This window comes from Spermophilus citellus (genome assembly GCF_964194105.1).
Source record: "Spermophilus citellus genome assembly, chromosome: 17".
NCBI classification, from domain to species: domain Eukaryota; kingdom Metazoa; phylum Chordata; class Mammalia; order Rodentia; family Sciuridae; genus Spermophilus; species Spermophilus citellus.
In genome coordinates this window covers 3,750,668-3,775,809 of record NC_138199.1, presented here as the reverse complement: position 1 = coordinate 3,775,809, position 25,142 = coordinate 3,750,668, and the positions used below count along the sequence as shown (strand labels likewise).

Here is a 25,142-nt window from a genome sequence, read left to right as displayed (position 1 = left end):
TTTAGAAAATATATTAGTAGATAAGCCAATAATTTAGCTTAACTAGAAATTACAAAATACAATGTACTAAATGAGAATTCCATATTGAAATTTTATGTAAGATATTCTATGATTGATCATTCTATCAGAACCACAGTAACTGTTTTCCTAAATTAGGCCAGTGATTAATTCTTGACACCTTGTGAGATGATAAAGATATACCATACTGCAGACAACCTTAATGGAACAAATTACTTAACAAAATTGATTATACATTTGATAGTGCAAATTACATTTTTTTCATTGAGTGGGCCAAGTCTCTTTCAAATTCAAGGAAAGGAACTGAGATCCTGCAACCAGGAGCTCCAAGGCACAGCATAGCACTCCCTGGAGAGAACACCCCGCTCCACATAGACCTCCTTTGGCACTTTCCCTCTTGGATGAGGGACCTCAGGCCTTGGTGATACAAGGCTCTAGTGAGAAGATCTGCCCATTTGTTCAGGAGATCCTCTTACCCTTTTCCATTCTTTTTAGTATGGCCAACTCACTTCAACAGCATTCTCTAAACTTCTCTATATTATCCACTCTCTCTTCCCTATGAAGCTCTCAAGCCCCAAAGTCCTAATATCCAAGGCCTCTTTTTTTTTGTGACAGGAAATGACTCCCCCATTTTAAGTCCTGCAAGTTGAATAGAATAGAAAGGAACCTCTCTGAGGTTTAAAAGAGTGAAATTTACTTGTATGGTACTCTAGAAATTAGATGATTAAATCTTGTCCTTGAAGATCACTGACTTGCAACTTTAGGGTCCTGAGAAGACTATTTGCAGGTGGGACCACCATGTTGCCTAGGCTGGCTGAGAACTTCTGCACTTAAGCAATCCTCTGTCTCAGCCTCCTAAGTGGCTGGAATTACAGGCATATGCTACTGCTCATGGCAATATTTTCACACTTACTTTAATCAGAGCATTTTAAAAAGTGCTAGTTAGGTTTCAATAAGATGTAAGTCCAACGTTATTATGTGAAAGACAGGTGATACTTGCATGAAACTGGCAAGGATTTTCTAGCAAGCCCCTAGAGCTTACAAGACATTTTGAGTGATATTATTCACAAAGAGCATTTATGGATAACCCTGCAGACTGTAGCAACCAATTACCTACAGATGATAGAGAACGAATGAAAAAGGATGAAGAGCTTTAACTGCTGGAAGTCAAGTTCTCAAGTCCCAATGGATGAGGGGAAACCTCTACCCCAGCCTTGCTCCCCCAACCCAATTTTAGTGCAGCAAACTTCAAAGGGAACTGGGAATAACTAACCTTTCCTCTCTGTACTACAGAGGACTACTGGTAGCCATGGGCACTACTGAGCTCTTGAAAGCTTCACCCAGTGATGGCGGCAGCAGGGGCAGGGGATTGGATGTCCTATGAATTGGAATGAAAGTCACTGAGCAGGTTCAAGTCTTCAAGGAGTCTGGATTTAGCCAAACACATTCCTGCCCCTAGCACAATCTAGAATAAATTCTCTAACTATTCTTATTATTGGGGAATGTCAGGACTTGGCTGAAATGGCAAGTTTTATTAAAGGTGAGTGGTAATGACTTTTAGGTTTCATCATGGCATATTTGCATATTTTCTGATTTTGGTAGGAGTGAAAAATTATCAGTTCATTAGCCATTTATAGAGGAATAATTCAGTAGAAGAGGTTGAATAGACTCATTCTTCAGTAGTATCCAGCCTGGAAAGAGGAGAAAGTGGTTTAGGTTACTCAACTGATTTAAAAGTCACCCACAACCAGTCTTGGGACACAGTTAAATACCCCCTATCTTAAGAGACTCTTAAATGTACTGTACAATAAAGATAGCTAAGCATCCTTATGAAGTCTAAGTGTGGTTTCAACCAAAGACCCAGGGTCACACCCTTCCTCAACAGTAACAATAGCAAGATGGGCTGTATTCTATTCAGAATCAGCACGTAGGTAAAAGCTGGGGCTGAGAACACTCATCTATTATGCTGGCACTGAAAGCAGGAAGCCGAGATCTGTACGATTTGAAAACTGATATGCAAACTTGTTTCTACATTCAGAAACAGGAATGAAGTTGTTCCATCCACTGAAGTGCGATCCTATTAATTGTAAAAGGCCAATGGCATTTATCAGCTTGGACCTATGATGTTTTTCCACCCTTCAAACTCAGACCACCTATGATGCTTTCTGTAGTTTATAAGCTTTTTTTGAACTTTACTTTGTGGACTTATGTTCCAAATTCCTTCTGACTCTAGTAAATTAATAAAATGAAATCAAACATCAAACAAAATGAGTAAACTATTAAGTGCAGAAAAGCCATTTCAGAAAAATGTTTATGATTACAATAAATGAAGGCTTATCGAATTATAATTCACAACAACTAAATGTATATTTCAAAAAAGCTAATAGGGGATTCCATCTCTTGGGTCCCCTTCTTCCTCGGGAGAAGTCTTTTCTGCTGTCCTTTAATACACTTCTAATTTCCACTCTGACCTTGCCTCCGCGTGCTTCTCTGGTGTTATACTTCAACATTGGGGAAGCAAGGACTTGTCACCGGTCAGCAGCAGGATAACAATTCTAGCGGCTCAGGAGGTTGAGGCAGGAGGATCATGAGTTCAAAGCCAACCTCAGCAATGACGAGGCACTAAGCAACTCAGTGAGACTCTCTAAATAAATTACAAAATAGGGCTGGGGATGTGGCCGAGTGCCCCTGAGTTCAATTCCCAGCACCAAAATAAATAAATAAGTAATAACTAAAAAATAAAAAGGAGCCAGATACAGTGGCACAGACCTATAATCCCAGCAGTTTGGGAGGCTGAGGCAGGAGGATTGCAAGTCTGAGGCCAGATTTAGCTAGGCCCTAAGCAACATAGCCCTAAGCAAACTTGCCTCAAATAAAAAAATAAAAAGGGGGCTGGGGTTGTGACTCAGTGGTAGAGTGCTCACCTAGCACCCAGTGAGGCACTAGATTTGATCCACAGCACCACCACCAAAAAAAAAAAAAAAAAGAAAAATAAATAAAGATATTGTGTCCACCTACTAAAAAATAAATTATAAAAACAATAAAAAAAAAGCTAATAGGACTTTGAATGTTCCTAACACAAAGCAATGATAAATATGAGATGACAGACACTAGCTGCCCTGATCTTATCATTAAAAATTGTGTACAGGGGCTGGGACTGTGGCTCAGCAGAAAAGTGCTCGCCTAGCATGTGAGGGGCATTGGGTTCGATCCTCAGCACCACATAAAAATAAAATAAAGGTATTGTGTCCAATTACAACTAAAACAAAATTTTTTTAAAAAATTGTGTACAAGTAGCTAGATGTGGTAGCACATGCCTATAATCTCAGCAACTGAGGAGGATGAGGCAATAGGGTCTCAAGTTTGAGACCAGCCTCAGTAATTTGGCAAGTAACTTTGTCTCAAAATAAAAAATAAAAAGGACTGGGGATATGGCTCGGTGATAAAACATACTGGGGATCAATCCCCAGTACAGAAAAAAAAAATTGTACAAGTGTTGAAATGACACACCGTACATCCCATAAATGTGTACATTATGTCAATTAAAAGTTAAAAAAAAGAACTTAAAGTAAATACAAAAAAACTTAAGTAAATACACAATATAGATTCACTCATTCATTTAAAATTAAACATGATTTGATAAAAAGAAGATTAAAATCTCAGAAACCAGAGCAGAGAAGGAAGCAAAGAGGCAAAGAAAACCAAATTTCACTGGTCCTACCAATAGTGAATCAAAAAAAAAAAAAAAAAAAAAAAACAACAACAACAACAACAACAAATGTGTCAGTTAGTAGTAAGGAGCTTGGAGAGAGAGTTCAAAGTAGCCTAGAAAGTCACCAATGCCCACTTCTGCACTGGATAGCTCAGGCCCAAGTGAGGGCTCAGGAAAGACCTTGATCAAAGTCAATTAAGCCAATAACTGAGCCAAGAATCAAACTCACAAATTCTTGTTCCCAGCTAAAGGATTCTATATGTTATTGCTTCTCTAGATCTGCACAGAGGAAGACCTGACTGCCAAACCCTTCTTGTGAATTCAAACCTACTTGGTACAGTACACTGCACCTGGGCAAGCCTTCTGGGGACAGGGCGAGCCTGGGGAGCATAGACCCAGCCTGGTTTTCCATATTGTCCAATAGGCTGAAAAATTCCACCCCGATCAAGATGCATATGAGGCTAGGGGATCATTGTCTCAGGAGAAGAGCAAAACAGGCAGATAAGAACCAGAAACCCAAGCCTGGCTCCAACCACATCTCCACTCTAGGGATGATTATAGAAGTAAAAGTAGAAACTTTCTAAATAGCAAGTTATGTTTGATTCAATACATTTGTCACTATGAATTCCAAAGTCAAACTTTTTTAAAAACTCAAAGCTAATCTGCACAACCAAATGATTTAAAAATTATTCTTAAATAATGAAATGGAGTTCAACGGTGACTACAGGTCTGAAAGAGTTGGCCCTTCCTCCAGGAAAGCTGAGTGTGTAGGGAAGAGAAATGAGGCTCATAGATGGCCATTCTTTTTCTAGAAATGATGTAGGCTCAGCAGTTGCCCCTATACATTTCTCTTAGATTCCTAGTGACCCACCCTGTCCTATTTAAATCTGTAAGGTGAATTTTAACACTTCAATACTCTGGGCAAAGTCTGAAACGAGGGGTGGGGGGGAGGGAGTTTAAACACTCTACTTTCAGTAACCCTAAGCCTCCAGTTGGAGAAAAACAAGTACCAAAAAACAAAACCAAAATATACCCAAAAACTTGGCCTACCATATGCATAGAAAGAAAATAAGGAGTTCCTACCTCACTCTTAAAAGACAGAGTTGGATTTGAAATGTCCTGTCCATCACTGTTTATTGGACCAATGCAGTCTGTGAACTACCAGACAAATCAACAGGGCCTTTCTCCTCAGCACAGCTCGGTATTTCTGAGAAAACCCAAATGATTTCAAATGTCACTGGTATCTCCAGTTCCACCCAAACTGTGCTACTGTAAGACGAGCCAAACCCCCCTTTAAATTTCACACAAAACATAGATATAAATATAGTAATTTCCATTAAATACTTGAATCTTGCCTCTCTTTCATGCCCATTCTTCATTGGAAGTTGTCAAATGTTTTCAATGAATTTCCTTGGCTGGCCAGGGGATATAATGACACAGGTGCCTTCCCCCATTCCATTCTAACTTTCAACCCCATAGATTTTCTCCTTCACACCAAATATACACAAACTGCCTGGAGAAGGCAGCTTTCTCAAGGGCCTCTTGCTAAGCCCATCTCTAGAACAACCAATCAACAAAGTCAAACATTATCTAGTAGTTAATTATGAGGGAAAACACTCAAGCCTCATAAAATATCCTTCACCACTACTGTCCACCACAGAATGCTCTCTCCCATCCCCGTGACGTGCTGAGTTCATGCACATTCAAGAGTGAAACTGAAGCTGAAGAGGGAAGTTGGGTACCATAAGGATCAGAGGGTTAGACAGCTCAGGACTCTGTAAGCAAGTTCCAGTATTTTAAACTCTTAGGCCAGAGGTCAGCAAACTTTTTCTGTTAAAGTTTTGGTCAATCTCTATCACAACTATTCAACTCTGCCATAGTATCAGGAAAGCAGGCAAAGATGAGAAGTGGGTATGGGTGTGTGCCAAGAACTTTATTCATAAAAACAAGAAGCTGGACACTGAACCTGTCTGAGACACTAAAAGTTTATGTAGAGTCTTGATAGAATTAATTTATAAAACTAGAGAAGGTATACGACAGGAGAAAAGAAGTAGAGGTGGCAGTCACTAGGGCAGGACCAGAACCGGCAGCTCCTGAGGAAAGGGGACTCACCTTGATAATCACTGCTGCCACCACACCCAGGAAAGTGAGCAGCAGAAGCCCGAGTTTTCCTTTGTTGAACTGTTTCAGCACGAAAAATTTTGCCCAATCCACCTTTGACTGGCTGTTGGGAGGATACCTGAGTTTGTTAGCACCTTCTCTCTTCAAGCTTTTTAATAAACAGGGACGCTGATGAGAAAAAGTATCAAAACTATGTTTTCCGTGATAAGCCCCCATCCCACTGGAACCTGAAAAGAGGAGAGACAAAACAGTTTTCACTGGAGGTGACCTGGGCTACTCCTCTGCCTCCATGCAGATGGAGAACACATACATGCACTCCCTGCTGCATGAATGCCCACACTGAATTTCTCTGCCAGCAAATGTCTCTTTTCAAGAAATCCTCCCCAGTTTTGTCTTCAGCACAATCAACCTCCCTTTCAACCAGGATGCTTTCCAAGAGCAAGAAAAGGATTTGTAGTCCTTCTTGGGTAGCAGGGACCATGTGAAAAGTTTAAATAGATTCTCTATAAGTCTCACCTCATCAGTACTGTACTGAGTTCTATCAGTTCAGTTTCTAGAAAGGGAAAGGGAGCTCACAGGGTTGATTAACCTGCCTGAGGTCATGTGGCTGCTGAGTGGCAAAGCCAGAACATGTCAGACTCTTCTCCTATCATCCCAATATGGCTCTATTTATCCATGACTCCATTCACCCACTTGCTTCCTCCAAGTAGTGACAAAGACTAGGGTGACAGGGTTATGCAGCTGGGTGAGAATAAGTAAGTGAAAACTCTGCCCTCTAAGAAGCCAGTTCTGTGAAAGTTTCTATTTTTCTAACTCACTATGGGTACAACAGACTGAGAGATGCAAGGGGAGAATGGCAGGTACATGACACAGTGAAATAAGGCCAGGCAACTGGAAGACAAGAGGCAGTTTATTAGGGCCAGGCTGTAGGTGAAGTGGTAGCTGAAGCTACAAGAAGGGATAGATCATTCAGGAAGCAAGACTGGTTCACAATAAAGCCCCAGGACCAAACCCTGAGAAACCCTAACACTGAGGAAGAGCAGAGGCTGAGGGGCCAGCCAAAGGCATGACCAAGGTAGGAAGGAAATGGGGGAAAATGTATAAAGAACTTAAGGAAGAAAAATGGCGTGAAAAATACTTAAAATTAAAGGTAAAAAGCCACATAAAGAAAACTACGAAGTGTTACTGACAGACATAAAACAGCTATATAAATGAAGAGATGGAACACTTTTCCCTTAAGACTCCACATTTTAAAGATCTAAATTCTTCCCAATATAATTTGTTAAGATTAAAGCAATTTTAATCAAAATTCCAGGAAATCTCAAAGGTATGTTTTTCTCTTTGAGTAGGAGGAGATGGTGACTGATTTTAAAGTTCATCTTGCCTAGGTGATAGGCAAGAAAACACTAGAAAATAATATCCACAAGGGATAAACTTTTAGATATTGAGCAGAATTGTTCCTGAGGAGTAAACTACTCGATTGGTTGCATGTATGGTTTTTAGAGGCAGGAAATTTGGGCTCAGCTCCTGGTTCTACTATTTACTAGCTACTGGTCTCTAAAATGCATAGACTCAACTCTTGGCAGATAATAAGCACATTTGATATGCTAACTACATAGCTAACTATAAAGCTATTGTAATTAAAACTGGTGTATTGGTCCAGGGAAAGATAAGCAAAAAGTTAATGAAGCAAAGAGAAAATGTAAAAATGACCCAAGTAATTGTTTTTATTGAATATAGATGATAGAAGGATAATTATGACAAAAATGGTCCCAGCACAAACTTACTCTTTGGAAAAAAATAAAGGTGCATTCTTTCTTATAAAACATTCCAAAATTAAATCCATAGTTAAAACATAAAAAGAAAATTAGGGAATTTAAGGAAACGACACATAAATATCTATAATGCTAAAGTAGGAAAGACTTTCTAAGCCAAATTAGAAGTTGGAGGCCTCACAGATTTGACTATACAAAGGTTTCAAATCATAGACAAAACTGACAGACAAATTACAATCTGGAAAGAAGTAATTTGTTACAGATACAGTTAATTTTTTTTTTTTTACTTATAAAAAAGGCCACTTATGAATCAATAAGAAAGAGGTGACCACAACAAAATATCTCAGGATATAAAGAGGAAATTCACAAGAATCTTTAGCTCACCCTCACTAATTATGACAGGAGTTCAAATTAAAATGAGACACTTTTTGGTCTAGCAATTTTGTAATGGAATAATCCAGTTTAGGGATATAAGGAAGTGGACATTCCTACGCTGTTCACAGAAATAGTGATAATACAACTCGCAAGGATATATGGCAAGATGTGTTGAAAGCAACTCTAAAGAAAAAGCTGAGCTACATACCAAAACTTTTGGTGTTATACACATAATTGTCTATGTCTGAGAGGTTATTGCATGTTTCCTTATATCATTCTGTGTTTTGTTTAACTGCTTAGGCTTTTTGCCATTAAGCCTATGTTGCGTCTAGAATTAGAAGAAAAAAGCATTTCCTTCAGGAAAGAAATATACAAGCACTTTTAAAACAGTGATTATACTTCTAGACATATTTTCTAAAGAAATAATCAGATTGCACAAATATATTACAAAAAAATTATAATACTCAAAACTTTGAGGTCACAAAAATATAACTGAAGGAATTGGTAACACAAATTTACCAGATTCATATGATGGAACAGTTACTAAAATCATGACATAAAGCATTCACACTATCTTGTCACATACAATAAGATACCACTTTGCACAGAACATTAAATCTGTGTATGCATGTACACATATATGTGCAAGACATATATCAGTTATTTTCACATGTGGGGTTATGAATAATTTAAATTTATTTTTTAGGCTCTTCTATTTTGTCCAAGTTCTTTTAAAAAGCCCATATTGCTTTTGCATTGGTGAAGGAAGGTCTGTTTTGTTTTTAAAAAGAGGGTATTATTGATGATGCCACATTGTTACCTAGCAGAGATAGGAAATAAACCCAATTAATTAAATGTGCAAATGGGGCACTGGTAACATCATGTGAAACAATGGCAGATTTGCTGCGATAGCATGGTGGGGGACAGAATCTTGTGGGATGAGATGAGGATCTAGAGACAACAGTCTAATCTTTTAAGAATTTGGGCTATAAAACTGTAAGTGTTCCAGCCAAAATCTCAGGAGCCAACTTGCTTTCATTCACCTGTTCCTTCACATACACTCCATCTGGAAATTCTGCTTGACCCCCAAAATATTCCTTCCTGTTCCCCTATCTTTTCTGCCACCACCCTCTCCAGTCTGGATCTGGCAGTGTCTACCTAGTCTCTCCCCAAGTCTCCCTCATGTATGCCATTATCAGTATCGTGCTGGGTGCTGGTGCTGTTTACATCCCCAGAAGGGACCAGTAGCACTCATGGAAGCAAGTCAGCGCTCCTTGGCTATGGAACAAGGTTTCCTTAACCAGGAACAGATGTTCCTGCCAGACTGGCTATTCATCCCATGGAGTAATTTATATTATTACATTTAGAGAAAATAAACCAGGGGCTTGCAAGATAGTTGTTTCTATAGTTTGCTTATTGTTGTGAGAATTTTTCCACATTGGTTATTCTGTACTATTGCTACTGTACAGCAGAGATATCTACCACTTAGATCCCAAAGAAATAAAAAGGTGAGTCAATCATCTCATGTGGGGAAGAGAGAGGTAGATCACATCCCAAAGGGAATGGCCAGGACCAGGCTGTGTCCACAGCCCATTTTCTCTAGAACATGGGAATCTTACTCTCTTCAAATGAAGGACAGGCAAGCATAGGCCACTCGTCCCCGACAGAGGGCTGAGGACCCAATACAGGTACTCACTGACTATACTTGACACTACCTTGAGTGGAAAACAAAGGGATATCAGAAAACCCTCTGAATGCTGTCTCTTCTCTGACGTTCTAAATGTTTCTTTCATTACCTCACTGAGAGAGAGAGAAAGAGAAAGAGAGAGGGAGAGAGAAAGGGAATCTCATTAAATGAGACTGGAGTCTTGGTCCTCAAATTTCCTAAATATAGGAATAAAATAAACAAGTAAAGCAATGAAATGAACAAAGTACCCACAAGTGTGGCCAGTACTAGTGAGGACAGGAAGTGGTGACAGGACAGATTCACCCTGGGGTACAAGGAATCAGGAAAACTACCGTCAACTGGATGGCTGGGGAAGGTCTCTCTCAGAAGAGAACAATCATGCAGTGACCTATAGCAATCAGCTCTTTAACAGGCTGCACAAAAAACTGTTGAAATGCAGAGCTTCTGAATTTATTATGAGCAAAGAAAGTGATATTTACCCACTCCTCCAAAAGGCAGAGAATCGAGAGTGAAGTGCATGATGACATCATTGCCTGTTACACCACCGCTGGATGTCTCATCAATCATGCGTTTGATGAGCTAAGGAATAGACCAAAGGCATCCAGGTCAGTAACACTTGCATCTCAGGAAGTGCTCAGAGCTCCTCATAGGTAGGACCGTGTGGAAGGAAAACACACTCTTTAACTGCCAGCAAGAGTTCCTGAGTCTAGGGACACCATGCCAATTGGATAAAAATAAACTACGCTGTGGTTAACTTAGCAAACATGTTGATATCTAACTTCTCAGACACTTATCAAGTACAGGTTGGGCATCCTAATCTGAAAAGCAGAAGTGAAATGCTCCAAAATCCCAAACTTTTTAAGTGACAATATGACACTGCAAGTAGACAATTCCACGCTATGAAACTCTTTCAAACACAGAATTACTAAAAAACACTGCATAAATTATCTGTAGGCTATGTGTATATGAAGCATAAATGAATTCTGTGTTCAGACTTGGGTCCCATCCCTAAGATATCTCATTATGCATGTGCAAATATTCCAAAATCTAAAAAAAAAAATTAATAACATAAAACATTTCTGGTTCCCAGTGTTTCAACCATACATTGCAGGAGGCACCCCTGAACTTTCTTGGGGCCTATTCACTTGACTGCCACATAGACTTAATTCTCTACAAAACAGGAGCAAAAGGCTTTTATAACAGACAGTTCAGATTATATCCCACTTTTCTAAAATCTTTGGATTTCTAGAAATTAAAATCCAAAGATCTAAAAATATCTGCTCTAAATTGTAGCATACAATTAAAATGTATTAATCTTTATGAAATGCAAGATATTTAAGATTTTAAGTTTAGCATCCTATTTTTGAAGAAGTAAATAGTTGGCTGGCCTAAGATCCAAAAAAGGACATGACATTATACTAGTGTCATTTCACCTGAGTGCCGACAAACCCTTGAGAGTTCTTCATGGCAGATGTCAAATATGGGCTGTAGTGACCTCAGGTGACCCAGGGCTCCCCACTCAGCTGCACCCTGGCCAAGAGACTTTAGGTTTCAGAGTTCCCACTCACCACATTATCTATCCATGGTCATTCAAAATGACAGATCATTGTTCTGTGAATAACTCAGTCTTCTCTGGGCTCTGCATATTTGTCTCACTTCAAATATCTATAGCTATCGATGTCTCGTTAGCATCATAAGCTCCAAAAGCTGTCACAGAAAAACTGCTATGTTTTACCAGCAGAACTATCCAGAACACACCTGGCTTATGAACTCTTCAGACTGACTGGTCCCATCTTCCCCCTTTTTCTTCTCCCACTTCTTCAGAGAGTGCCTGAGCCTATTTGCCCACAAAGAGGCCACTGGTTTTTAGCAGTAGCCCATTACCCAGAGACACAAATGAGAGAGCCATGCAGAAAGTGGCACAGATGCTGGACTACAAGATATGGGTTCCCCATTCTAACAAAAAAAGAAATTTAATTTGAGAAACTGAAATCCAAAGTATTACAACTATTTATATGATGGTGCCAAAGGTCTGTGTCCTACCTAGCCTCATCTGAGTGGCTATGAATGCCATTTCGGTTACAAGGACAGGTTCTCATACAGCAATGCCTGGAAGATTAGTGTCACAAAAGCACTGAATGTTAGTACTTATAAGTTTTCCAATTATACAGGTGTTTGTGAGTCAAAATGACTCATGACACTCACCCCTGTGGACTCAGATCTAACCCTAGGGAGCAGGGGAGGGATGCAGGGATAACCCCAGGGCCTCATCACCCAAAACAACAAGCTATGAATATGAATTCATTTGGTGGACTTTGATATACAATAAACATAACAGTCATTCAAGATAGTGAGCTGTTTTTTTCATAAAGTTTACCTTGTTGTTATGAGAAAATATATAGAGCGCCAGGGGCTTTTCACGTTTATTTATGAAATTTATGGCTTCATCTGCATTTTTCACAGGCACTATTGGAAGAACTGGTCCAAAAATTTCTTCTTGCATCACTCTGGTTTCAGGATCAACATCAGTAAGTACTGTTGGGGCTAAAGAGAAAATAAACAAAATGAAAATGTTAAAGTAGAAGACAAAAATGCAAAACTCTCATCTTACGTTTGTTTCACTGAGTCACCTACCCATACCTTTCTCTCTCTCCCACCCAAGTCATATCTACTGGGGAAAAAAAGTCCTCTTATCATGTGCCAGCCCTGGTTTTGTGACAGAACTGTGCAATTAAGAATCTTCAGAGCAAGTGGACCTCTTATGCAAACCAAGAGAAAGATACATATCCAAATACATCTTATTCACATTATGTTCCTGGTCATATGCATATTTAACCAGAGGTTATAGTTACATCTTTCCCTGAACTGGTCTTTCTGGGAATATTGACAGCTCTTCATCATACTGCTTCTTCTTAACTCAAGTTGTTTCATGCATATTATTACAACTCTGTTAGATTTAGAAAACCATACTTACGTGGTCAAGATTCCCTATTTTGGCGCTGGGTTTGTGGAAAGTTTTCCTATTATACAGGTGTTTGTGAGTCAAAAGGACTTATGACACTCACCCCTGTGGACTCAGATCTAACCCCAGGGAGCAGGGGAGGGATGCAGTGATAACCCCAGGGCCTCATCACCCAAAACAACAAGCTATGAATATGAATTCATTTGGTGGACTTTTTTTTTGAGAGCGATAAAGAGAGAGAGAGAGAGAAATTCTTTTTTTTTTTTTTTTATTTTAGTAGATGGACACAACACAATGCCTTTATTTTTATGTGGTGCCGAGAATTGAACCCGGGTCCCGCCTGTGCTAAGCGAGCACTCTACCACTGAGCCACAATCCCAGCCCATGGTGGACTTTGATATACAAATAAACCATAATTTGTTTTACAACAAATTAGAAACAACCTCAGTGGTAGAGTGCTTGCCCAGCACATGTGAGGCACTGGGTTCAATTCTCAGTACTGCATTAAATAAGTAAATAAATAAATGAATAAATAAAGATATCGTGTCCATCTACAACTAAAAATATTAAAAAAAAAAAAAAAGATTCCCTATTTTGTCTACAATGGGGAAAGAGCACAAGAAAGAAGAGCAAAATGAATGCTGAAGAAGCTGTGCAGAGTATCCCAGCATCCATGCAAGGTAAAGTCATCAATTAGCAGTATTCAAGAAGACCCTGTTAATAAACTGGATCAAAACTAAAAGAGAAGACATCTTGGGCTGGGGTTGTGGCTCAGAGGAAGAACACTCACCCAGCATGCATGAGGCACTGGGTTCAATCCTCAGACCACATAAAAATAAAATAAAGATATTGGGCCCACCTATAACTAAAAAATAAATATCTAAAAAACAAAAAGAGAGAAGACTTCTGAAAATAACAAGTTGGCTCTTTTTCTTTATCCCTACTTTCTACTTAATTCTTTTGGCAGCGTGGCTGAGGACAGCACTTTGCAGCAGTACTCCTACATAAGCTGCTTCCCCAAATTCACTGCCCAGGTCCTCCTTGGGTCACAGAACCAATCTTGTTTGAGCCTCCCACAACTCCTCAGCATAGCTGTATGCTCAGGCGCAGTAACCTAGCTCCAGCTCAGTCAGACAAAGCTACGAATGATAGCCCCTTGTCTTTGCCATTTATTAGCTAGAAGAGGGCAAAGCTGATACGGAGAGGACAGGAGAAGAGAAAGACTGATAAAGGGGATTTTAAGGTATCCTTGAGCCACTGAATTATACAATCTAGGACAGACTAGAACAGTTTATTATAAGAGAATAATAACTTTTTCCTTATTACTTAAGTCTTTCAAGTTTTGTTTTTTTTTAAGTTGGTTTTTTGGTTTCTTGCAGCATCTTAACTCTTAAGAGAGGTAAAGTAAAGCAATTTGGAGCAGATTCTTTGCCAACAAATGTGTCATATAATTCTTTTATATGTTATTTTAGAAAAATGTGTTTAAATTCAAAGTAATACATATTTATAGCAAAAAAAAAAAAACCCACAAAGAAGGTAAACAAATAATAAAGTCAAGCATGACAAACCAAAACATTACTTTTGCTGTTGTCAATGGCATTGGCTAACTGCGGAATTTTGACACAGCTATTTCTTTGTGCTACTTTCCCATCCACGAATGCAAGAAAATTACAAAGTTCTATTCTGCTTCTCACGGTGCAGCACAAGTGGTATTAAACATGTATATGCACATTCATTTAAAAACAGTTTTTAAGAAAAGTGGTATATTAGAAAGCAGAATTCAGTAGTTTAATAATGAAATGCTATGTATAAATAATAGTTTATTTAGGGTCAATAAAGTAATAGTCAGTAAAATCTGTCAAACTGACATTTTCCCACAGAAAAAGGTAAATTTCCATTACCTATGTAGCGTGTGGCCTCATCAGTCTCCCCACCAAAAGCTATCTTTTGTCCTTCAAGCAAACTTTGTATCCTCTTAAAATGACGAAGATTGATGATTCTTTCATAATCAGGAGACTCTTTTATGTTTTCTCCATAAAATTCCTATTGAAATAAAAAAAGCATTTAATTGTCACAAATTCATTTTTCAATTACTCTGAGTTCAAAATCCACACATGCCTGAAAATCAATCTGGTTTTATATCCTCACAGAATCCAACACTCTACCCCCCAAATATTTAGTAGTAGTATAATAGCAATAAGTTTAAGCTTTTTGGCAGGTTTAGGGTAAGAAATAAAACATACCCCCTAACTGATCTATTATTTTCCATAGTTCCAGTAGGTTCTCTTGCAATCTACCTATGGGCTTCCCTTGGGATGATTGTGGAAGCAGGTTTTGGAGAAGTCTTACTCTATTTCATTGACCTGTACCTTCTCTGGATGACAGTGAAACCACTTGAAGGATCAAAATACAGCGTTGGTAAATACCAAGGTCAAAGAATCACAATATTTATTGGGTAAAACAAGCCCAAAACTACTGAATTGCTGCATCACTTCAAAGCCTTGTGAGAGCTCTAGATTTAATCTCAAATAAAATGAACATTATTCACCCACCCTCCACCAAGAGCAACTCTCAAGTCTGAGTGGCAGGAACTGTAAGGGTCCGGCGAACGTCGGAGGAAGAGACCACCAAGAGACCGGCTCATGCAACAGCAAAAGGGGATTTATTGAGGATCCAATCCAGCGCGCTGGGGCTCCAGGCTCACTCAACAAGGGAGAGCGGCCAAGAACCCCGAGCAGGGGTTGAACAGTGCTTAAGTACACTTTTTTAGGGAGGGCAGGGGCTTTACATACATCACAGTCTCCTTTAACAAATCACCATACACCTCGGGAAAATCAAACAACAATTCCCAAACATGATTAGTACATTCATTGGCGGGAACAGGTCGGGCGGGAGTGATAGGTCAGTCCTAAGAAGGGGGGTACATTCAAACTGATTGCTTTGGGCCCTGAGATGCCTACGTACCAAGCTGCACAGGGTCCTAGGTTATTAAACAACTAAATGGTCTGGGGGAATATCTAGTGGGCAGTCCTGGGAATTGTTTTAACAGCTACAGGAATTTCAGGTTTTGAGTGCAGTTTAGAAACTTTACAATACCTGGTCCTTTACATTTTAACTCAGGCTTTGTAGCTTAGAAACTTTACCCTTTCAGAACCACCTGGCAGCTTGCTGAAATGCACGTTCTTGGGCCCAAAGACCAGGCCACGAATAGTGGTTTTCAGGGCTGATTGCATCACACAATCACCTGGAGGATCCAGACGATCTGAATCAATCTTTGGAGGATAAGGACTGAAAATCTATTTTTAAACAGCTCTGTAGTGATTCTAACATGAAGCTCAGTTGAGAAACATTGTGTAAATGTCTCAAAGGAAGACAAAGGGGCCCTATTCCTTTGAAACTGAATTCATCACCATACTCAACACGCAATTTGCCAATTCCCAATGTTTTCAATCTCACAAGTACCTTCAATTACTCTTCTTCCATCCCACATTCCCTGGTAACTGGCCAACTTTCATGTTCTCCTGGTCTGGATTCATATTTCAGTCCCATTACTAATGTCCAGCTTAGCACCTTATCTTACCTCCCTCAACTCCCTGGTATGCAATTTTCCTTCTCTGATCATATATGCCTCTTTGGAATTCTTGTTGCTTCCTTCTAGTGTTCAAGTAACACTGGTTGACTTCACAACAATCATTCCAACAATTTCTTTCAGTAAGGGTGCATAGCAACCCCCTCCCACTGCTGAACTCAGTAATATGGGTGAACCCATTGCATTCCACCAACTTAAATCCTACATTTTTCTTTCAAATCTCAGCTCAGGATAACACCATGAAGCCTTCCTTAGTTTCCTCATGCAGAACTTTACTTTAAACATCCTATAAAACTGATAACCATCTAAAGGGTACTCAAGTAGGTATTTGTTTAATTCACTCCCTTTACCCCCAGGCCCTCTGCATATCAGTAGAATCAGTAGAAATCAGTAGAATCAAATATATTAAACACAGACCTTCACAGTTTCCTTTATCTTCTGCACTATTTGACTCTGGAGGGAGGCTTCACAGAGAATATAGTCAGGAGCAATGCAGGTTTGGCCACAATTCATGTATTTTCCCCAGGTTATGCGTCTTGAGGGAAAAAACCTAGGTTAGCTATAAAATTCAAATTTTCCTTTGTTACATACTTTGTGTCATTTGAATGTTTTCCAACCAAAATGTATTCATATATTTAGTTGGTACTCTTTTTTAAACAATAAATAAACTCATCTCTAAATTGGTTGTCCGGAACTTATAAAAATACTTTTTCCTTCTGTGGTAGAATATTCTAAGCGGCAGGAAGGTTCTCAAGTCACCTCGTATGAAAGAGTACTTGAAAAGCAGTGAAGTCATTGCCTGCCTCAGGAAGGAGAAAGAGACTTCCAACACCTCTTTACCTCTAATCTCCAGTCAGAAGGCTGTCCTAGATGACAAGAGCTAGCTTCAGACTTTGCTGCTTTTGGCTGTGGCTACAGCTGCTGCTGGCAAGATGTGCAGGCAGTAAAGCAGGACACAGTCAGGATCTAAGACCACTTGCCTCTATGTAGAACCCTCTCTGACGAAAAACTCCTTCTATGTATGGACAGAGGCCATGACCACAACATTCGTTGACAGAGGTTCTCTTGTTCTGGTGATCATGATCATATTTATGGAGCTGACCTGGTACACTGACCCACCACCACACCTCCTTCTTGGCTCCCCGTCTCTGAAAGAGAAGCCACGCTACCCAAAGCACAGAGGTAGTTCTATGTTTGTGCACTTCCTGGTAGCAAACCCTCAAGAAGAGAACCTGATCCTTTTATTTTCTAGTTCCTGACTGCAAGATGCTATTCAAAGTTAAAAGAGGAGAAGTACTGGTTTCTATCAAAAAAAAAAAAAAAAAAAAAAAAGATCTTAGTTAAGAGATCGACAAAATACCTCTTCAACTGAGAATTTAAAAATTTCACTAGGTACACACAATACTTTGGATTATCTACTTACTGGATCACTGGCTAACAGAACAATAAAATTTCTCACCAGATTTAACTATAATCTTGAGAAAAGAAAGAACTTTTCCAATATTCCTAAGGACATCTACACAATATCAGAACCTATGGCTCATCACTTCCGATAGTGGCATCAAAAGACAGTTTGTGAAAGGCTTCTATCACCACACAGGTTTAATGACCTATCTTAGAACCATAAGGCATGGGGTTCAAGTGCAAAGGCTCACATGAATGTACTAGGAAAAGTCTCCATTGTGCGGGGAGATCAGGAAACCAGAGCCAGACGCACCTGCAGACAACGCCCAGGTCACAGTCTTCATCAATGTAACATGGACTCTTCCCCCCAAGTTCAAGTGTCACTGGGGTCAGATACTTGGCAGCAGCTTCCATGACAATTTTTCCAACTGCACTGTTGCCCGTATAGAGAATGTGATCAAATCGCTGCTTCAGAAGCTCTGTGGTCTCCTCAACTCCACCGTTAACAACAGCATATAGGTCCTCAAAGAAAGAGAAACATAAACTCTTGCATTGCCAATTTAATCCTATTGTCCAACATCAGCGACTTCTTCAATATAAACATGTAACATTCAGTAAAACCAGGAGACTGAGACAAGTGCCTATGAAGACGGAAGAGGGACATGATCACGGACAAGTGGAAGAAAAGACATAGTGTCTGCTGGTACATGGGAACCTTTAAAACCTATATGAAACAGACATGAAAAGAACCCTTTTTTTTCCTATGTAAGCTTGCAATGAAGGCACAGACAAGAGCAAATGGCTGAATCTGACCAGGGAAATGCATGAGAGAAAAGAAGGGTGTTGTATAGAAGCTGAGAACTTAGGTGAGAAAGTGGCTACTATCTATCAATGACCACATGTCAGGTCCAAGGTCCATGGCTTAATCCATTTGTAGAATAGGACTTAGTCCAAGAAAGAAGCCAAGTTCATGTCTGCTGAATGAGTAGTATATATAACATGGGACTGAGAATGCTTACTTTTGAAGTATATTCAGACAGATTCTGGGTTCTGCTACTCGCTAACATGTGTGACCTTAGGCAAGCTACTGAACATCTCTGAGCCTCAGTCTTCTTATCTGTTAGTGGGAGAATTCACATAGTTTCTGTGGACTGTGTGGACTGAACCTTTAGATGCACTGTGCTATTATTAGTAGCTACTCTAAAAGAGAGACCACTTTGGACAATAACAGCATGAAAAATAATGACTGAGAACAAATGGCAAAGAAGGAAGACAGAGGGAGATGTTGAAAAGATTCTGAGTTCTGAGTATAAAGCAAAAGCTGGCTTGTGGACCTCAAGTTTCCATTAGATTTCCTTCTCCTTAAAAGGCTAATTAGTTCTCATTCATTTCATGGTTTAACTGCACAACACGTTTCAAGTTTTAACTTTTCTGTGGCTTCATGTCCACAGCATATGTAACAGACTGCCTAATAAGCTAACTGAAGCAACTAAAGCCTTATTTCCCTCCCTGCCTGGATAGTCAATTACTAGTGAGTTTACCCCTCGTGAGGGACAAAGCAGGACCTTAATCTTCTATCTTTTGGCTCCATGTCCTACTCAATCCTTGACACCTCATTATCTTCCATTTCATCCTTCTGGATTGGATAACCACAGCTATTAGAACAAAAGTGTTCTGTGGGCACGACAGTGATAAGACATCAAAGAGAACCATGTTATTCCAAGAGCCAGAGTTGGCCTCAAGGCCATTATAAATTAATATGTACAATTCAGGCAGTATATTTTAAAGTTGTCTTGTTGAAAGCTGAATGAACTCCACAACGATTTCACGTGGAACTCAGCAGTCCTAAATTTGTGACTGTCTTCCTCCCTAGGAGAGCGCAAGAACCTCTGATTCAGACAAAGGAATGAATCACCCACAGCCAAGTTTAAAGCTCTTCAGAGAATGAAGAATCTTCTTTATTCAGACTTTGATACTCTTAAATGCCAGCACTTTAACTCAAGAGTGAGAATCCACTTTCTGTAGTTTTCATGCAGCAAGTGTGCCCTTTTAAAAAGCAGAAGTACTCTTATATAATAATATAGTATTATATTCTGTTAAGACAAAAGAGATTATCAGTGACAAAAATAAACCAGCAGCCAGCACAGTGCTAGCCCCTCATTAAGTAATTCATTAAATGAAAACATCTAAAAATCATGATAGCTGGCGTACTTAGGAAGCCACAAGCCTAAATATATTGTGTAACTACAAGAGACAGGTTTCTCTACAGTGTAATTTGGAACTTATCTTCTTTTAGTAAGCCAATTGTTGAAGGCTTAAGGAAACTGCAAACAATCCCCCAGCTAGCAATGACATACAGGAAAATCAAATGTATACCTTCCACTATGAACAGATGTGTTGAAATGGGTCAAGACATTCTTACCTGATCTAAATACTGAGGGAGGAGCTTAGCCAAGATCTTGGCTGTATTTTCACTTAGTTCAGAAGGCTTGATAATCACAGCATTTCCTAAACAAAATAAAAAATCAGAACAGTAATATCAAATACTTTAGTCATTTTAATGGCTACCAAAATAATATTCATGTATAGGTGAGATATTCCAATTATTTTTGCAGTGTTTTAAGTCTGGTCTTCATCAAGGAACATCAGAGCTTGTCTTACTTTCTCTTCCTTTTTATTTTCTCCTTCTTTATTGCTAACCCCTTAATTCATACATCTTAATTCATACAGCCTTTCCCACTACTCCAGCTATCATGTTTTCCTCCTAATTCTGCTCTTGGATTCTACTCTGTACCCTAGAATTAATGAGCAAGTAGACTATGTCAACATAAAGCTGACAATCTGGATTCTCCACAGTAAGAAATCAATCTCTTGGCATTTGGTATACACCCAAGCTGGTATTACTCCCAGATCCTTTATCAGTATGAAGAAAACTGGTCAGACAGAATCAAATGGTACAACCAAGGCCAGAGCCAGCAATTGAAACTACATTAAATATGGTTGCCTGACCCCAAATTTCTGCACCTATTGACTCAGATGCCTTTCAGTCTCACAGGTTCATTCCCCAGTTACTTCAAAACAACATTCATTCAAATCTTGTCAGCAGCTCATTTAAAAGTATATATTTATGAATTCTCGATATACTTCTGGTATAAACCAAGGCAAACCACCAAAGAAAATGTACTTAATTAGCCACAATCCTTACTTTATAACCAATGTGAGAGAATAATCCCCTCTAAAAAGGTGTAAAGACATAAGCTGACACCAGACCTGCAGCAATGGCTCCCACCAGTGGTTGCATAGTGAGTACAAAGGGGTAGTTCCAAGCTCCAATAATCAGTATGACTCCGAGAGGCTCTGGTTGAATATAGGCCTCGTCCATCATAGTGAGCAGGTTCTTCTTAACTGGTTTAGCAGTAACCCATTCATGAAGATTCCCCAGCATAAGATCAATTTCCCCAAGGACAGTAATGACTTCCTGACTGTATGCATTGAATTCACTCTGTTAGAAGAGAATCACAGTTAACTTTCAGTTAACAAAGTGAGTAGGATAGACTTGTACATGAATGTCAAAAGCTGCAGGCCAGGTACATCTATAGTAACAACAAATGGGTTACCATACTAGCTGGTTTGCAATCCAACTCCTCTATTAGAACTTATTAACTCCCTATGCAATATATGCAATGCTTTTAAAACCTCCTTTTACTAATTTAAGTCCTTTAAAACTCAATTTAAACATTTATCTCTCTCAAGGAGACCTCCCTGATTAATAATGCCCTGCCTTGATCACATTTTAACTACCATAGCAGTTATGCTTTTGACCTGTATCTTAATATTTCACCTTTAACACACTGGTTTATAACTATACTCATATTTTACCTGTATGCTCTGTTTCCCAACTAAGTTTAAAGCTCTTAAGAGATGGGAACTTACTATATTTCTTCAGTAATCATGTATTTACACACACACAGAAAAAAAAATATTTGGAGCTTATAGAATGAATAAATGATTTACAGCAGTTCTGAATCTTAATTACTCCACTTTGTTTATTTAATATCACAGTCCCTCTCCACCATAAGTACTCCAAAGGAAATTCTATAGCTACTACTGTTACTACTCCTTGAAATAGTCTTTGACTGAGGAAGGAAGAATCAAACCCAGGGATATATCACCTTGCTATCCCTGGAATGTACATAAAAAGCAAAAACAAGAGGAAAGCAATATTAGAAAATACAGAAGTACTAGAAAATTAGAAAAAATTATAGCAATAGAAAATCAGAAAAAAACTATACCCTAAATACTACTTAAAACTTTCCTACTCAAAATGTGCTTCCAAAAAAGGCAGTATAGTCTCACAGGAGATCTCCTTGGAAACTTTCAATCTCAAGTCTTCATCACAGACCTATTGAACCATAATTTGTGTTTAACAAGATCCCCAGGTGAGACAGTCAGTGCAGAATTTGAGGAGCAAAGACCTAAGAATATACAAAGCAATGAAGAAAAATCTGAGTGCAAAAATAATAACCCCCAAACCACTGTCTACAGAAGAAACTAAAAACGAAGTTATAAGAATAGACCTGGAGCAAAATACCTGCTATAAGTCAGGTTGATAAACTTTTGACGTCCAGAATATACAAAAAGTTCCTACAAATCATAAGGAAAAGGACCATAAGTGCAACAGAAATATGAGCAAGAATATAAAAAGAAATTCTCAGAAGAGGAACTACAGACTTCAGGAAACGCATGCACTTCCAGGGTCTCTGCTGATTCAGTTAGGACTGGATCTAAGCAAGACTGGAGGATAAGGAGACAGGAAAAGTCGGAAAGTCGACAGGAATTTTGCTTTGTTTGTATTGCTGGGAAGAATATTCCAACAGTGCTTGAATAATCAGAAATAAAGGGAAAAGCTAAAGTTCGGGCGGAAATTGGCCCCGGAGTAAGGCTTCACGAGATTAGCATCCCCGCCCCTCCTTCCGCGTACTTTTACCTTGCACAGGTCGGCGGCGATGGCAGACAGGATGTCCTTCTCGCGCTCCTGCACCATCCTTCGCAGGGCCTCGAGCTGCTGCAGCCGGAACCGCAGGGGTCGCGACCGGCCGGACCGGAAAGTTTGTCGAAGCTGCTGGACTAGGCTCTCCATGGCCTGGTCCTGAAGAAAAAAAGGCAAGCTCCCGGGGCGCTGGGGCGTGGCGAACGGGATGGAAGCTGTGCTTGCGGGCGCTGTCCCCCTCTCAGATATTCTCTCCTCCTTTCGGTTGGACTCCCACCGCTGAACCCAGGCCGCCCCTCACTTGTCCCACTAAACGCTGCTTCCCTGGCGGCCCCCGCGCCGACCACGTCCAACTGCCCAACAGAAGCGCCGCCAGGCTCGGCTCAACCCCGAGCCGCGTGCCTATTGGTCCTGGCGGCCCACGTGACGGCGCGGCCCCGCCCGCTCCCCCCTCCCTGACCGCGAGCCGAGGCGGCGGGGCTTTGGTTGCCGAGGTGAGTACAGAGGTTGCGGGGGCTGGGGAAGGGAACCCCTGGATGGTTCCCCCCAAAAAGGGAAAAGTAGTCCTTGAGAAGTGAGCTGAGTCGCAGAGGGGCAAGCAGCTGCGGAGAGCCAGACATCGTGCAGGAAGTACCCAGACGCCCAGAGAATGCGGCCCACACACCGAGACGCCCTGGAAAGCGGGTTTCCTTCCTCCTCGGTTCTGTGGCTCTTCAGATGTGGCTGAATACACAGAGTCCGGGGGCCTGGCGGGGCCGAGCGCGCTGGGCCTAGGTGGGCAGGGTCTCGCCACCGAGGCCACCAAGGGGAGGAAGGACCCACCTTTACCCCTTTTTTTCTCCAGCTGCCCCCACCCCCCCCACACACCCCTCCCAGCACCACCACCCCACCCCCCACCGCGAGAATTAGCTGCACAACTTGACTTAGCATTGCAGGTGGAGCTCAGAAATTCTCTCGAGGGCAGGAAATCAGGTCTTAATCTCCCGGAATGCTAGCCCAGGAATAATTTCCAGAAATATAATTAATGAGCATTATCATCTCCCAACCGTTTTTTTTTTTTTTTTTTTTTTTTTGGTTTTAGGGCTTTGCGGGTAGCGGGGAGGCCCTGGGGATGGAACTCAGGGCCTCATGCATGCTAGCCTGCACTCACCATTGAGCCACATCCCCCACCTCCCTCCCTCTCTCAGCTGCAAATCATCCCGGTTTTCTGCTCAACTCCTCCTAATAGAGGGAACCCACACTATTCAAGTTTTCTTTCCCACTTCCTTTTTGCAGATTTAGTAGGAGAGCTTAGTTCGCATTCTTGTTCTATTCAGCAACCTTTGGCACAGTTGGTCATTCTCATTTCTAGAAATAGTGCCCCCGCTACCCCGCCCACTTTCCCTGCACTCTTTTGGGTTTTGTTTTATACCATTGGAGTCCTCTGGGTTTTCTTTGCTGGATCTTTTGCCCCTTTCTGTTCTCTTTTAAGTTCAAGTGCCCTGGGGCTCCGTTCTTTAAGTGTTCAAGTGTCTTGGTCTTCTTTTCACCTTCACTAGCTCAAGTAATCCTATGGATAGTGGTCAGAGAAGGCTCTAATTTTGATCTTTCCTCTGAATTCCAAAGGGTTCGGCTACATTCTATTTATCTCCATTTGAATTTGTTACAGGAGTCTTAACTTTAAATTGAACTCTATTCTTCACCAAATACAATATATGCATCCTGTATTCCCTGTCTCAATAAATGAGACTGTTCTTTATCCCATTTACTCAAGCTGAAGTCCTTAGCTCTTCTCTTTGGCTGTCTTTAAAATATATATTAAATCTAAATACTTCTACCCTAGTTCAAACAATAATCATCTTTCACCTGATCTATGTATGGCAATAGCACCCTAATGGTCTCCCTACTTCTGCTCTTGCCTCCTTGGTGGTTATTTATCTGTTATTTCTCAGTTCTACACTTGCCTTGATTGTACTGCAGGGACCCAGAATGCATAGACAATATTTTTTAGGCTCTCATGCCACCTGGCTTCTTCCTGACTCTAGGAGTTCCTTCCTTGGTCAAGGTGATACCTGTCTGTTAGAGGATAAGAGAGGATAGCATCTCCAGTTGGCACAGGAGCTGTTCAGCCCTATGGGTTCCAGCCAGGGTTATTTGTAGAAGCTTCTGATCTCTTGTATCACCCCATTCTCCGTTTTGACATCTGTTATTCTTAAAACTCCCCCAATATGAAATAATAGATTATTTTCTATTTTGTGACTGGACCCTGACTCATGGACTTTGCTATAGCTTAATTCTTCACCTAACTGTTGTTGATCCTTTAGAAGGCACCCTAACTTTATTAGCTCCCTGCTCAAAACTCCAACAGCTTCCAGTCACACTAAGAATAAAATCTAAAGCCCACACCAAATTCTACAACCCTGTATGTCTTGGCCTCTGGGTATACCTATGTTTGTAGGATGCTCCCTCTTTTTTTTTTCTTTCCACAATTTTTATTGGTGCATTATAGCTGTACATAATAATGGGATTT

At 40.2% G+C, this 25,142-nt stretch overlaps 1 protein-coding gene across 4 annotated transcripts; it reads right to left on the bottom strand.

Annotated features, from left to right (window-relative positions):
- On the bottom strand, positions 1–25,142 carry ALDH3A2 (aldehyde dehydrogenase 3 family member A2). 4 transcript variants are annotated; one of them, XM_081270098.1, is made up of 11 exons: positions 22,631–25,142; positions 20,914–21,145; positions 20,066–20,151; positions 17,957–18,165; positions 16,657–16,774; positions 14,552–14,693; positions 12,066–12,232; positions 10,168–10,267; positions 5,843–6,078; positions 4,814–4,937; positions 1–1,709 (listed from the first exon to the last, which is right to left on the bottom strand). In XM_081270098.1, the coding sequence occupies exons 1-10, from the start codon at positions 22,781–22,783 to the stop codon at positions 4,857–4,859; spliced, it is 1,524 nt and encodes a 507-aa protein (XP_081126224.1). In that variant the 5' UTR covers positions 22,784–25,142; the 3' UTR covers positions 1–1,709; positions 4,814–4,856. The 4 variants fall into 4 exon arrangements, with proteins under 4 accessions (XP_081126224.1, XP_081126227.1, XP_081126226.1 ...); XM_081270101.1 differs by lacking the exon at positions 20,914–21,145 and having other exon boundaries at positions 22,631–22,735; XM_081270099.1 differs by lacking the exon at positions 4,814–4,937 and having other exon boundaries at positions 2–1,709; positions 22,631–25,138.